The following is a 15,596-nucleotide window of genomic DNA, read 5'->3' as shown; positions in this document are numbered from 1 at the left end:
CATAATGTTTTTAAAATAATTAATTTAAAAATATAAGGATGTCTTAAAAATAAATAAAACTTGGGTATAAAAAAACAACCAACAATAGTCAAATAATGAAAGTCAAATAAGTTACCTTTTGCTTAAAAACAGCTCAACATGTAGGAATATAAAAACAATTAGGTATTACACAACACTCTCTTAGGTGACATTTTCCATGCTCTACATAAAGTTCTGCCTACATGTCAATTAACACCACAATAACACATACATAATGTATGTCAATGTTAAGAGAACTCATGCAAATGTCAAATCGGAACTTAACTCATAAAATACGTAATTAATGTACAAGCCGATGTATTTGGAGCAAAGTAAAGGTCAGGAGGCCGATTGTGATTTAAGAATTTGTTATAAGTGGGTAATTCGTTTTGAGTGATATTGATTCTGGCTGCTCTCTAAATTCGCCGAAACCCGGACAAAGACTTAAAAAACCCGGACATTTGGCGTAAATCGCATTTTTTCCCCGAACGTGTCCGAAAATAATAATAATATGTATTAAAAAAAACTATTAAATTCAATAAGGTGTTTCCTGTGTTAAGTGTCCGGACACTTTTTGAAAACCCCCGCCGGACGGCCTCCAAACTAGGAAAATACGTGGAAACTCGGACGGATGGCAGCCCTATACGGCCACGACACAACTCACAGTGTAACCAGCGTGAACGATTGTCAAGTTCGTATCAAAACAAAAACATTTACAAATTGTTAAATCACATTCGGCCCCAGGTTTGAATTTAAAAGCAAGTGCGATAATTTAAAAATAATCCAGTTCTGAGTCAGTAAAATGTTGGATAAGTGCCTACGCCTACTTTGTATACATTGAAATGTTGTGTATTATTATATAGGTGTGCAATTTGCATTATGTGTTTGACAAATATAAACCTTGTAACTAACAGGTATTTTGATAGTTAAATGAGTAATATTGGCGACACGACATATTAGAAACCTATTAGGATTGTAATATGTCGGCAATATTTATGTAGAGTTCATATTACAAGCCTAATATTAAATTCACTTTTGACTAGGTTATGTTTTTAAATCTTGCATTGTTACAAAAACAGTTTAAGTTAGTTATTAAATAAATAGGTAGTTTGACGGGTATCTCATATTTGCACTACTCAATAAACGTATAACCTAACCTAATAAGTACCTTAATCTAACCTTAAACGTATTAAGACATTCTTTCATTTAAAAAAAATTGCGACTAAGGGATACTAGTATCGTAGCTAGTTTTAATAGGTATTTTCTAGTAATTCATCGGTGCAAGACCATTACTTAGAACATTTAAAAATTGTTCTCCTTACCTTGTACCAAAACCCAACAAGAAGTTGACTAATCATCCCATGAGTTTCATTCAAGACCGATACCACAACTTGAACACACATTTTACATCGACAACCTTACTGCATTAACTTAAGGTTGCTTCTCGCTTGTTCGGACTCTTGCTACTTCACTGAGTGAATGAAATGAATGAATGACTTACTCACATTAGTCTTCCGCTGTCTTACTACTGTACTGTCTTCGAAAACCGAAAAGCTATTAATTTCATTGTGTTGTCATACCCTTGGACTGGTTGCACTAAGACAAAGCGTATGAAACTTGTTATTGTACCAATTTAACGCTTTAGTTAATGAAGTAGAGTTGTTATCTCATTATTTTCGCTGTAATTGGTTAGTGTTCCTCGTGGGAGTTACTAGGGTAGGTGTGTTAGTCCAGCTCTAGTTTTCGTCCACTTGAGGTAATTTCAATATAAACCTACATTGCTGCACAAATTTGGTCTTAATATTGAAACAATATATCTATCAACATAAAAATTATGTTTCGTAAGTAGGAAATTAAATATCAAAAATATTATTTGCTAATATGTCAAGTGGACGAAAACTAGAGCATGGACGGAAACTAGCGCAATGACCTACCTACTGACTACCTACATAATTTTATCGTTTCTTGTATGTATTGTATTTAGCATTGAATTTAAACAACATTGCAACTTAGATAAGTACCATTAAAAAAATTAGGTAGGTACATTTTGAAAGTAGGTACTCTGTTTTTGCCATTTAAAAACCTATGGGCATCTGATCTGATAACCTTCAATTGTTTTCAACCGCAATACATCTATATATATAAATGCAAGTGTCCTGACTGACTGACTGACTGACTGACTGATTCATCAACGCAGAGCCGAAACTACAAAAGCTAGAAAGTTGAAATTTGCACACTAGGTTGAGTTTATAAAGTGTACAAGAGACAAGAAGCGATTTTGAAAAATTCAACCCCTAAGGGGGTTAAAAAGGGGATGTAAAGTTGTATGGGGTGCAAGTTTTATTTTAAGCTAGGAATTTGAAACTTTGTAAAAATGTACTATATTAAAAAACAAGAAAACTAATTTCTGCGTTTTCGAAAATTCATCCCCCCAGGTGGTGAAAAAGGGGTTGAAAATTTGTATGGAGATCAAATATTTTTGTGAGTGTTGATCTTGAAACTTTGTATATGGCGATATTATTATAACACGGGAAAAGTAATTTCAGCGTTTTTGAAAATTCATCCCCTAACAGGGTTAAAAAGGGGTTGAAAGTTTGAATCTATTACAAATGCTTTGAAACTTCTTAGAAAAGCATAATAGCCGATGACAAAAAAAAAGTATTTGCGACGTTTTAGGTAATTCAACCCCCAAGGGGGTAAAAATGGGAATGAAACTTTGTCCTGGGGTGCAAATTTTATTTTAAGCTAGGACCTTGAAACTTCGTAAAAAGGTATTCAATTAAGATACAAGAAAACTAATTTAAGCGTTTTTAAAAATTCATCCCCCAAGGTGGTAAATAAGGGGGTGAAAGTTTGTACGGAGATCAAATATTTTTGAGAGTGCAGGACTTGAATCTTTGTATTTGGGGATATTATTAGAAGACAGGAAGAGTTATTACAGCGTTTAGTAAAATTCATCCCCTAACAGGGTTAAAAAGGGGTTCAATGTTTGTATGAAGTTCAAATTTTATTTTAAGTTAGGAACTTGAAACTTCGTAAAAATATATGTTATTAAAATACAAGAAAACTAATTTCAGCGTTTTTGAATATTCATCCCCTAAGGTGGTGAAAAAGGGGTTGAAAGTTTGTATGGATATCAAACATTTTATCGAATGCGGGACTTGAATCTTTATATTATTAAAATACAGGAAAGGTAATTTCAGCGTTTTGTAATATTCATCCCGCAACAGGGTTAAAAAGGGGTTGAAAGTTTGAATCCATTACAAATGCTTTGAAACTTCTTAGAAAGCTCGAAAGGCATAATAGCCGATTACAAAAAAAGTAAAAGCAACGTTTTTGGAAATTCAACCCCTAAGGGGGTTAAAAAGGGGATGAAAGTTCGTCTTAGGGTGCAAATTTTATTTTAAGCTAGGAATTTGAAACTTTGCAAAAGGTATTAAATTGAGATACAAGAAAATTAATTTCAGCGTTTTTGAAAATTCATCCCCTAAGGTGGTGAAAAAGGGGTTGGAAGTTTGTATGGATATCAAACATTTTTTCGAACGCGCGACTTGAATCTTTCGATTTGGGGATATTATTAGAAGACAGGAAAAGTTATTTCAGCGTTTTGTAAAATTCATCCCCTAACAGGGTTAAAAAGGGGTTGAAAGTTTGTATGGGGTTATAATTTTATTTTAATCTTGGAACTTGAAACTTCGTAAAAAGGTATTATTTTAAACGGGTAATAAACTAATTTCAGCGTTTTTGAAAATTCATATCTCAAGGTGGTGAAAAAGGGGTTGAAAGTTTGTATGGAGATCAAACATTTTTGTGAGTGCGGGGCTTGAATCTTTGTGCAGAGGCATATTATTAGAATACTAGAAATGTTATTTCAGCGTTTAAAAAAAATCATCCTTTAAAAGGGTTAAAAAGGAGTTGAAAGTTTGTATGGGGTTCAAATTTTATTTTAAGCTAGGAACTCGAGACTTCGTAAAAAAGGTATTTTATTAAAATACAAGAAAACTCATTTAGTGTTTTTGAAAATTCATCCCTTAAGGTGGTGAAAAAGGGTTAACATTTTGTATGGAGATCAAACATTTTTGTGAGTGCGGGGCTTGAATCTTTGTAAAATGGTATATTATTAAAATACGAGAAAAGTAATTGCAGCGTTTATAAAAATTCATCTCTTAAAGGGTCGAAAGGGGGATGAAAGTTTGTATAGGGTTCAAATTTTATTTAAAGCTACAAACTTGAAACTTCGTAAAAATGTATTTTATCAAAAGAGAAGAAAACTAATTTCAGAGATTTTGATAATTCATCCCCCGAGGTGGTGAAAAAGGGGTTGAAAATTTGTATGGAGGGCAAACATTTTTTTGAGTGCGGAACTTGAATCGTTGTATAAAGGCATATATATAAAGGCATATTATTAGAATACAAGAAAAATAATTTCAGCTTTTAAACAATTCATCCCCTAAAATGGTTAAAAAGGGGTTGAAAGTTTGTATAGGGTTCAAATTTTATTTAAAGCTAGGAACTTCAAACTTCGTAAATAGGTAGTTAGGTAGTAGGTTTTATTAAATAGAGGACATGAAAATCTTCTAAGCGCGACTTGCACCATTCTACTAACCCAGGGTTAACCGGTTAAACCTGGAGTTACCATGGTTACCAGTACAATTTGACACTAAGTTAACGGTTTAACCGCTTAACCCCGGGTTAGTGGGTTAGTGCAAGTGGGCCTAAGGGGGTTTAGAGGGATTATATCGAGGACAATTTTATTCAGTTAGGGGCTTGAAACTTCGTAGTTTGTGAAAGACAAAGTCTCATGCTTTGTATAATATTAATAATTAACAAATGATTAACCGTCCTACCGCAATCTCTTGCTGCATAATGTTCTAAGCTAATGTAGAATATATAACCACCAATATACAAATCCACGCGTACGAAGTCGCTGGCAACAGCTAGTCACTCATAATCTTAATCTTCCCCATACCAACTTGAATATGGTCCTTGTTCTGTTCCGTTCCGTCACATACATATAATACGCCCTATTATATATACACCAAGGACCACTTTAGTACATACATTCTAGTCATACATTTGCATAAAACACTATTGTTTCCAATTAATTTGTACGAAACTGGCATTGTTTCTCATTATTTAGAATATTTAGATGAACTGTGTAATTATATTTGTAGTAACCTTTGTTAGGATTAAGGAGGTTAAATAATTGTAGGAAGTATCTTTGTTTGAGACAATGATACATTTACTATGCTATAAATCTTTATAGTGTTCATGTGAGTATTTAATTAGACAAGGTCAATTAAGGTTAAAGTTTTAAGCGGTAAGAAATTACACTTTGTTTTAACGAACGCCAAAGTCATACAACTACTTAGTTATTTGAGGGTTTTCCGGGTACTCAAATTGTCATTGATATTTGATACCTACCTACTGCAACAGCACTACTACTAAAATAACAACTTCATTAAAAAAAAACAACGGGTTGCACTCCGGGAGTGCCGGCAGAAGTGAAAACTCAATCTGTCGAATCTGTCGGTCACGTGACCTGTCGCGAGTTTAAAAAATTTTCCCCACCTCAAAATGTGCACAGCGCCGCTAAAGAAGTTTTCACTTCAAAAAATATTTCAGCAAAATATTTAGTACAGTAATAATTATAAAGTGTTGCGCCGTGTCGTAGCTGCTAAACAACTTGAATGATAGACATGCCTTCGACAAGCAAAGCCATCAATAACCACTATTTCCCCTCTAAACTATTTATTACTATCAAGTGAGGAAACACTAATACACCTAGAATCGCGAGAAAGTAGAAATAAAACGAGTTTGGTGAAAAACGCCCCTATAATAAAGCCCTTGGGAGTAAATAGTGTGATTGTACCCGCTGATTAAAGTGTAACGTTACGAATCAGGTAGTTTCATAGATTTTATCCGCATTACCGCATCCGAACGAGTTACTTGGTTAACCCTGGAACGTGAAAGTTGCCCTAAGGGTAAGAGTGCCAACATATAATTGCATATTTTGTATCTTCATTCCATTTTGACGGTTAAGGTTAGGTTAGGTTAGGTTAGGTTAGGTTAGGTTAGGTTAGGTTAGCACAGATTTTGCAGGACACTCAACACTCTGTGACTGCAAAATCTGTGCAAAGCTTGGTTCTACTCTACTGGTACACAGGTACCGCCGCTCAATGATTTTATTCATATGTTTTTAAAGTAGGTACAGTCATCTGTTTGTTTGACTGCAAAGAAGCGGCGGACTGACTACACTTATGTATTTTCAGTGTCTATGACTACAACATGCGTATTACGTTTACACTTGCAATATTTACGACGACGATTATACTTAGCCGCAAATCGCACACTTATGCTTACCAGTAATTTATGTAATCAGCGACTGTGTCCATAGCATTTATAAACAAGTCTATAGATGCAATAAACACCTTATCGTGAAGTATAATAAGGTTACTTTTCGCACTGATTCGCACGATGAAATTAGGTTCTTTATAGGGAGAACAGCACACGAGCGAACGCATGCGTTTAAATGGATCACTCGGCACTTCATATTCAGATTAGCTCTGGGTGCGGCTACCTGTTTTATACTGTGTAACTTAATAGTATGATTTAGTTTCTATTGCCATTTTGTTAGATTGCCATGTTAACACTTGTTATCAAATGAGGCCAGATTACAAAGACAAGAAAGAGAACCTATAGGTACCTAGTTTTGGCCTTAGGTAGAAAAAGTAGAGTTAACCTGTTTATGTTCAATAAAGTTACATACATACATATTGTTTTGGTTAATACATAATTATGTAGTTAGATTGAGCACAAACACGGCTGGCACCTTAAGGATGACTCACGCTAGACCGGGCCGGACCGGGCCGAGGCCTCAGACATGTAATTTTCTATGACGGCTGATCGGTGATCACGTAGTATATAGTGAAAGAAAACGAAGCGCCGGAAGCTCCGGCCCGGCCCTGGCCCGGTCTAGCATGAGTCATCATCATATCTGACCTTCTGCCCGCGACTTCATCTGCGTGAAATGATGATGATGATTAATTAAAGCTATGTCCCTATGTCCTTCGCCCTAGCCTCAAAACGCACCTCATATAAATCGGTTAACCAGTTTAGGCGTTACAAGGTAATGACAGACAGACAGAGTTGCTTTCGCATTTATAATATTAGTAGGGATAGGGATTACATCTCTACCTAACCTCTGACCTCTTTAACCTGAATGTAACTTAACGAAATCATCTCTTAAAACCTTTTATTTATTTGTATCTGCTCAATCCCAATTGCATCATAATCTTCCAATTAACTTGATTGTATAATAAACAATTTCATACACAAGAAAGATCCATATTGCGAACTCGTTCACTTGAAACTTGCGAAGGACACGAAAGCCGCCTCGGTCAAGGACGTCGGCATAATCAACGAAATCAGATCCAGATCTGGTCTGAAAATGACGTAACGTAATCTATAATCTCGGTGTAAGGTTGACATAACCGGTTCAGAGGCGAGAAGACTGACACAGTTCAAGTATTGCAAGTACTTGGACAGTATTTTAACTTTTAATTCTAAACGCAGACTACCAGAAGTATTCTGTGACTTGTGACCCTACGTCTCGAAGAGAAACTTTAAGTTACTATACGGCCCCATTTCCTCAATTTAAGTTAAAAATTACTGTACGGGGTGCTCCTTCATTTAATAAAAATAAAAATTACACTTCTAATGTGTTCGGGTTAGCGTTCTTCATTACTATTCCAAATTTCAAATCGATAGCCTAAGTAGTTCTCGAGATACTTATTTAGCAATGTGACAGACAGACGGACGGACAGAGTCGCACCATAAGGGTTCCTCTTGTACCTTTTTGGATACGGAACCCTAAAAACAACTCAGTCCCGCGCCTAAGTTACTACTACTATAACTGCAAATTTGTATAGATACTTCACTTGATAATATATGTATATCAGTCTTTATCAGTTTCCTATATGTCCCACCATGTTTAACAGCCATTGGTACCTAAACTTGTTCGATTAATTGCGCGAGAACTAAAACAATTGAAAAGTTTTCCGATGCTTGTTACGGCTGTTAAATACGGTCTCCCCACACCCTTCTCGTACTGGTCGCGTTGTTTATAACTGTGTCAGCGACATGTAGACGCACGTACACGCGCCGTGTGTTACATTTTAAACTTACGCCATGTACCTGAGGAAACGTAAGGCGTGAGAAGTTGGCGCAAGACTAGCTTCAGGATGAACTGGTCTGGGCATCCGATTACTAAAGTAAAACGGTTAATCACCTTTATGATGTTAGAAGTCGGGTGAAATGTGGAAACTATGGTCAAATCGGAATTCATACATGCAAGCAACGTCACCTTATTGATTATAAATATTATATTTAATCTCGGACCCATAAACATTACACATAAACCGCTTCAGTTCTATATTTACAAATAAATAATCTTAATAATGGGCCCTTTCAAGTTTTTCTTTAAGTATATTTAAAGTAACTTTTTTTCCGCAATAAGCTAGCAAACAAATATAGGTCCCACCTGATAGAAAGCGGTTGTTGTCCCTTTTTTAAACCTGTTCACTCTAATTATTTATTATTTATCGTATGGCATTTATTTTACACTGTTCATTCATGCATAGTTACATATTTATATTTTACTCTAATTTAAAAACATTAAAGACAATAGAACATTAAAACAACAGAGGTTACACAAATTCTAACTCTCGGAAAACTCTCAAACTTTGACTACAGTTCTTTCATCTTTTTTTCAGGACCTCCGCTCTGCGCTCAAGTCCAAACATGTCCAAGGTCTGGAGATCCACGACGCCCACCGCTCCCTCAACAAGACCACCGTCCTTGACACCGTGGAAGCCGCCAGGAAAGCCCTAAACGGCGCAGGCGGCGGCCCCTTGTTCCTGGCCCTTCCTACGCACCCTGAGCTCCTCGCGAAGTACTATGACTTGAGGACGCTGGTGAAGAAGGTGGATCTGATGATGGTGCAGACGCATGATCTGGGAGCCGTGAAGAAGATGACGTATCATCCTAGCAGGCTCAGTGGGTTGTGGGACATGATGAACACGGTGAGTGTCTTGATAATCTTCGTCATCCTCGAAATATGTGTAGTGTGTACGTAGGTACACCACAGGTAGGTAGGTAGGTGTAGACCTACCCTCAAATGGGGTAATTGGGGACAGATGGGTAACATTGGGACTCCGATTTTTTTGTATGGCTATTTGCAGACTGGCCCTATGATTGTAAATTGTACAGCGCTGTCAGCCGTAATGTACCTACCTAAGTAATGCTACTAATGGGAGTATCGAATATTACCCATCTGTCCAAAAGTCTAAATATTTGAATACCCATATGAATTACTGTAGATTTATTGTTATGCTGCGTCAGCATTCTTCAGTGATGTCCTCTGGCACCCGGAAACAAACTGGACACAGAAATGATCTGTGCCCAAGACTGTCAGTTGTGTCCGTCATTTGTTTTTGTAGGTAATAACTTGCGCTAATTACCTCTTTTTGTGCCTAACGACTATATTTGCAAATGTCAGTTGATCATTGTTATTGCGGACGTGGTAATTGGATACTGAATATGAATCACAAATACTATTCCTATTCCTTGACGTTAATGTTTTGTATTTTACAAATGTTCTTTTTATTTTAAGTTTGAGGAGATAGATGATGGGCTTTGTGACACGTATAGAGCTTCTTCAACGAAAACTAAAATAAAATGAGAGGAATAATATTTACCGATTATTCAGACACATTCCATACAGACTCCAAACATACTATTTAGATAAAGCAAAGAAATATGAATCCATATTCAACAAACTGGATAGAATATGTGTGTGATAAAAATATGTAGCTTTCAAGATCGGTACATTTCCTTTTTCTACATCAAGAATTTGGGATTATTAAAAAGTCGAAAAAGCTAGTATGTATATATTCTTATTTGGTTAAACAAAAAAAAGAATGTACCTACATTAGTATGTAGGTACATTCGAAAATCTTTTTGTTAGTACAAAAAGATTTTCGAGATTCTTTTAACGCCATTGCCATACAATGCACTTGTCACATCTGTGACCTAAAATCAATCTGCCAATTAAAACGAAATGCGACCGACCTTATGGTTAAAGTAAAAGTAAGTTGGCTGTGACTCAGCGTAACATATAGTTCAAGTTTAAAACGGAGGCAAGTTATACTGAACAATAGTTATAGGTATACAAGTTGTTTATGTGATATAATATATGTTAGCTGCCCATTATCGTAGAAATAATTATTTTTAATTAATTATGAAGGATATATAAAACATACTTCATTTGTAGATTACATTTTTAGAAATCCGTAGTCACCTGTCAGCATGTTAATATGTGTGTGGTGGTCAAAAACCTCGGTTGTGCTGTATAGAGCAGAAAAAATCGTTCACGAAAAATTGCTAAACATTAATAGGTAAACATTCGGTCAGTTAGGTCAGTATCAGGGCTATAACCGCGAACATCGAAGGTCGCAAATTGCAGGCATTTTTCTCTGTCACTCTAATTACGCCTTCATTGGAGTAAAAGAGAAAGATCCCCGCAATTTACGAAAAACGGTTTTCGCGGTAGCCCCTCAGGATCCTTATCATACACAGACAAGAGATTAATTCACTGAGATTAAATTTGAAACTGAAACTTTTAAGGTACCTATCTCCTTCAAAATCACCTATATCTTATAGGCACCATTTTATCTCAAAACTTCTGACAAGATTAGCCATATCGCCAGCTGTCGTTAAAGTCGAATAACGCTAGGGTCCGGTATATCCGAATTAAGAATGGACCAGTTTTTTGCTGTAGGTATGTACATACATAATATAAGGCTGGTAAATAACGACGACAGGTAAGGCAGGCGATTTCCTTTACACATAAAAAACGTATCCACATAACGTGTGGTTTTCCGTTAGTTTCCCAACGATTTTAATTACACATTTCGTAGAATTCACATTTACTTTATCACCACAGATACGAAATATATTTATTACCGTTTTGTTTCATTTAATATAAACTCAAATACGACGTTGTCGTTACAATGTTTTGAATTCCTTTAGGTAGGGAGGGAATAAAAAGTTTTTTTAGAGAGCTCTAGTTATTAAAAAAGCAATATTCAAATGAACATAACATATACAGGTTCCTATCCAAATGGATATTCTACTAGGGTTCTATAATTTCATCTAATAAAGGTGTGCCTAAAATACTTGCAAGTGTAAGCTATGTACCGTAAAATTATCCAAAGGAAATAATTACCGTTTATAAACTCGTATGTTTATTTAAACGGCAGTAATAATAATCAATCTAAACACATACACAGTTAATATCGCTCAGTCTCACGACATCTATCTAATAGACTGGCGAAGGTAAACTAGTACCTGCAGAAAAAACGACTGGCTGTTCACATACCCTTAAGTATATTATGATAGAGTTTATTTTACATTAAAAGAAACGTGAGCCGTTTAATAATTTGGCTCAAGTAGGTCACATATTGGCAGGTGCATCAAGAAAAGTTAAACATTAGTTCGCTAGACTGCTAATCTACTGATGTTAGGTCGTGACCTCATGATTCACCTTTAATGGGTAGCTAACTACATAGAATTTGCCGTAGATGGTCGGGATTTGTTGTTTTTTTACCCTTGTCTGAGCGTCTACGGCATAGTTTGTCCTTTTAGAATGAAAGCTATGTTGAAAGGCATGTATGTAGCACCTAGGTAACTATGTTGAGTGAGTTATTGCTAACAAAGTTAAACCAGTGATGGCAGTGATTTCCAGCAACTTTGTTGATTCAGGTTCCTGTAAAATAAGATCCAGCAACTTTGTTGATTCAGGTTACTGTAAAATAAGAACGTGGTAAAACATATTATTGAATATGCATACACATGCATACAAATACATAACAACACAACACTGTGTTGTTATGTATTTCCCGAGTAGTATGTCCCGAGCAATCATTGTTATATATAGCATTAATATATCGTTGCTAACATATTGGAGCAGGCGTTAGGCCTAATATGTGTAAGACCTGCTAACGTGTTGTAAACAATTCGTTAATTGTTGCAATTAGATAATATCCTCTTCCACTAATAATAGAGTTAATTTGTAACAAATCAAAAGGCTTGCGATCAACATATATATATGACTTTCTCGATATTATTCATTATGTTTCCGAAAGCTGAGGTTTGGCCAATACAAAACCAGCCCGGACATAGCTTTAGCCTGTACCTACCACTAACGTTGCATTTGTTTCACTAATGTCCGTAACTCTCGGAAACAGAAAAGACACATTTAACCTTATATCTACCATGTAAGACTTATTAAAACCACAAAACCAGCGCGGAACATTATTTTCTCACAAAAACGGCCACTGAATAACTTAATCCAATATTCTAGGACTCCGTAGTGGACCTAGTCGTCGGTCTCGGCGTCCCAGCCTCCAAGATCGTGATCAGCCTCCCCGCGACCGCCCGCCAGTTCACCCTGGCGAACGAGACTCTCAGTACTCCAGGCAGCCCTGCTGTGGACGACCAGCCTAAGGAGATAGATCAAGCTGAGCTCTGCAGGCTGCTGCAAAAGGGACGGTGGACTCTTGAGAGAGACCAGGATCTGTCGGCGCCTTATGCTTTCAAGTGAGTGTTTAAGCTAATGTTTCTCATAGGAGGTTTACTTTATTTGGTAACTTTTCTTTAAAATTTCGTGTCAGTTCAGTTGTATAATGTGAAAATTGGTTCGGACATGGATATGCGTTATATTGTAACTATTGTACAGAGTTTAAATGTGAGCTATTTTGTACGCTTGTACGCTAACGTTGTTATTTATTGTATTGGCTCAATGCTACTTGTAACGTAACCGTCGTAGATTATTCCAATATAATTTTTTTAATAATTATGTCCAAATTTTTTGGTTTACTTCTTATTTTTCGTACGACAAATGAAATAAATACTTACTTAATTTATAGCAACCTCTTTTAACTTTCCAGGAACACAACCTGGATGTCCTTCGAAGACTCCTCATCCGTGGACGTCAAGGGCAAGTACGCCCGAGTCCGCGGCCTGGCTGGCCTGGCTCTCCACAAAGCAGACAAAGACGTCGAGACCCCATGTGGGCCCACGTTGAAGGCTTCCCTAGCCAAGGTGCTGAACCAGCAGAGCAGAGCTCCCAGGGCCGCTGTTCTAAGGTAAACTAAAGTTTTAAGGTACCTACAGTAAGCTGCAGAAAGTGACCCTCCTGTTTAGAAATTTGTTTGCAAGGGGGGTCACTGATCTCAGCAGCGCTGCTGTACATTTCAGAGCAGAAGTATTGAGACATCAAACTATCTTGTACTAAAGTTTACGGTTATGGTTACAGCTCAATTATTTAAGTCCATGGCATGTGTACCTTTGAGTAAGCATTATACTAAAAAAAGTCGTCTGTATTGTTCGATTACAAATTATATTAGCCAGGATTTTTAATATTCAGTTCCTTACGCCAAGAGTACCTACAGAACTGATGATATTGTCTCTACACAACTTTGGAAACAAATAAAATTGTGTTTTTTAAATCCAGTCTTCCAGGACTCCGTAGTGGATTTCAGTTTATGATATTGACTCTGTTGTGGCTTGTGTGTCTGTAAAAATATCTTGTTGTTATATTGTGTTACTGGCAGTTATAAAGTAAAACCGTTTTTTGCGGTTCCAGGTCACTGGAGCACGAGATCCTCTCCGCCCCTGCGCACGCGCGGGCTCTCGATGCGCTGCAAGTCTCCCCCTACAGAATCACACAGATTGTTGACTCCGATGGCGTCATCCACTCGATCCGTGAGGTAACTGTTTTTGTCACAAGGCATTAGATGTTTTGACATCTTCGAGCGTCGTGAAATCGAGATGTTCATGTACCTACATTTTGTGAGAGATAATCAAATCGATCACAGTTTACAGTTGTCGTTTTTTTAAGCTAACCGTTTAGGACTATGAGAGCTCATACCTACTCCTAAACGAACAGCTTAATTGTTTTTAACTTTACGCCTGTAGTTTGTGGACACTGCACGATCCGGGATGCTACGCAGGGCGCGCGACAGCCGCCACAGTCTCCTAACGATACATGGTTTATTACTTAGCATCAGATCCTCTCTTTACTTTAAATCTACCCCACTATGCGTCCGGAAAACCACTACGAAATGCAATGTATTGTAATTTATTAATTAATATAATTCTAATCTGTTTTCAGGACACCCGTACGGAGTTCTCCTGCTCCCGCCAGGGCTACTTCGTGCACCCGCGCTCCTGCGCGCGCTTTTACCGCTGCGTCAAGTTCGACCAGCTCTCGCCTGACTACACGGTATAACTCTTCGTTCCTCCCACAAAACAAAGAGCGCGGTGCGCTCATTCTTTCTTCCGTGGTTCCTCCCATCACCTTTTTCTTGGCGTTATCCCGACTTTTTGCGCAACTTCTGTCTCTAAGGCACTATATCGTTTTGACGTGCGGAATGAACGATCTTCGGGTTTGCGCGATTTACCGTTAAGTTTATTTATAAATTTTACAGTAGTCTGTTTTAATTAGTGACTCCGGTTCAATGTCGAATCACTTGAAAGATTAAGGCATGGTTTAATAGTTAAACGATCAACATTTATATGGCAATGTTTTGTTAACAAGTGCTAGTCATGCGCATGACGTAAGACATTTTGCAGATTTGATTGGCAATTGCTTGAACTAGTTTTTTACCGTTTTTTCAGGTATTTGAGTTCGACTGCCCCGCCGGCTTGGCTTTCGACGCGCGTTACGAGGTGTGCGTGTGGCCCGGCAGCCTGCCGCACTCGCAAGCATGCCCGGGATCCTCTGAGATCGCCCCCGTACCCCACACGAGGTTCATCTGCCCCGAACATGAAGGTAACATCATCAGACTTCAAGACAATATGCAGCCACTGCAATAACCATCACTTCTCGTACCTACCAGATCCAATCTAAATTCTTCCAAACCAAGCTTCTAGACCGATCAGGAGGTATTTTAAAAGACAAGAATTTTATTATGTTTTCATTTACACGGATTTACATTATTTACCTAAATGGAGTGTCACAACAACCTCCAAGAACAAACTCAGTCACTGGTAATTTTCGTTTAGATGATGGATACTACAAACCATCAATTTTGTTACATTGTGTTCAACTGCTCACTGTAACCAATTTCGGTTCCAGGTTACTACGCCGACCCCGAGAACTGCCGCTGGTTCTTCGCCTGCCTGGACCACGGGAAGGCGCCGCTGTCCGCCTACGAGTTCCGCTGCCCCTTCGGCCTCGGCTTCGACGCTGAGAAGCTCAAGTGCGACTGGCCCTGGCTGGTGCCGGCTTGTGGAAACATCGCCAGATACGAGGCCGAAGCCTTCGGGTACTCTGGAGCAGTTCTTACTGGTGAGCTTTAAATATATTTTGAACGTCCATCCATTTCTTGTACAGTGTGACAAAAACTTAAAGTGAATAGTAAACCACATCCACAAGCAACGTCATGTACACTTTAGGGTTTCATTACTGGATTGAATCATTTAGAGAATTCATTTTGGTCCAGTCCACCTAG

General features: G+C 37.5%; 1 protein-coding gene across 1 annotated transcript in view; it reads left to right on the top strand.

The window, feature by feature from the left end:
- The window catches only part of LOC134651185 (uncharacterized), a 45,505-nt gene that overhangs the window by 24,344 nt on the left and 5,565 nt on the right, over positions 1–15,596 (top strand). The window contains exons 2-8 of the mRNA XM_063506228.1: positions 8,793–9,101; positions 12,443–12,678; positions 13,029–13,226; positions 13,727–13,850; positions 14,255–14,365; positions 14,761–14,914; positions 15,221–15,433. Coding sequence (XP_063362298.1) covers positions 8,793–9,101; positions 12,443–12,678; positions 13,029–13,226; positions 13,727–13,850; positions 14,255–14,365; positions 14,761–14,914; positions 15,221–15,433 — 1,345 coding nt within the window. The remainder of the gene's footprint in view (positions 1–8,792; positions 9,102–12,442; positions 12,679–13,028; positions 13,227–13,726; positions 13,851–14,254; positions 14,366–14,760; positions 14,915–15,220; positions 15,434–15,596) is intronic.

The sequence above is a fragment of the Cydia amplana genome, chromosome 9, assembly GCF_948474715.1.
Source record: "Cydia amplana chromosome 9, ilCydAmpl1.1, whole genome shotgun sequence".
In the NCBI taxonomy this organism is placed as follows: Eukaryota; Metazoa; Arthropoda; class Insecta; order Lepidoptera; family Tortricidae; genus Cydia; species Cydia amplana.
Note: the sequence above shows the minus strand (reverse complement) of the source record. Positions and strands in the feature narration are given on the sequence as shown.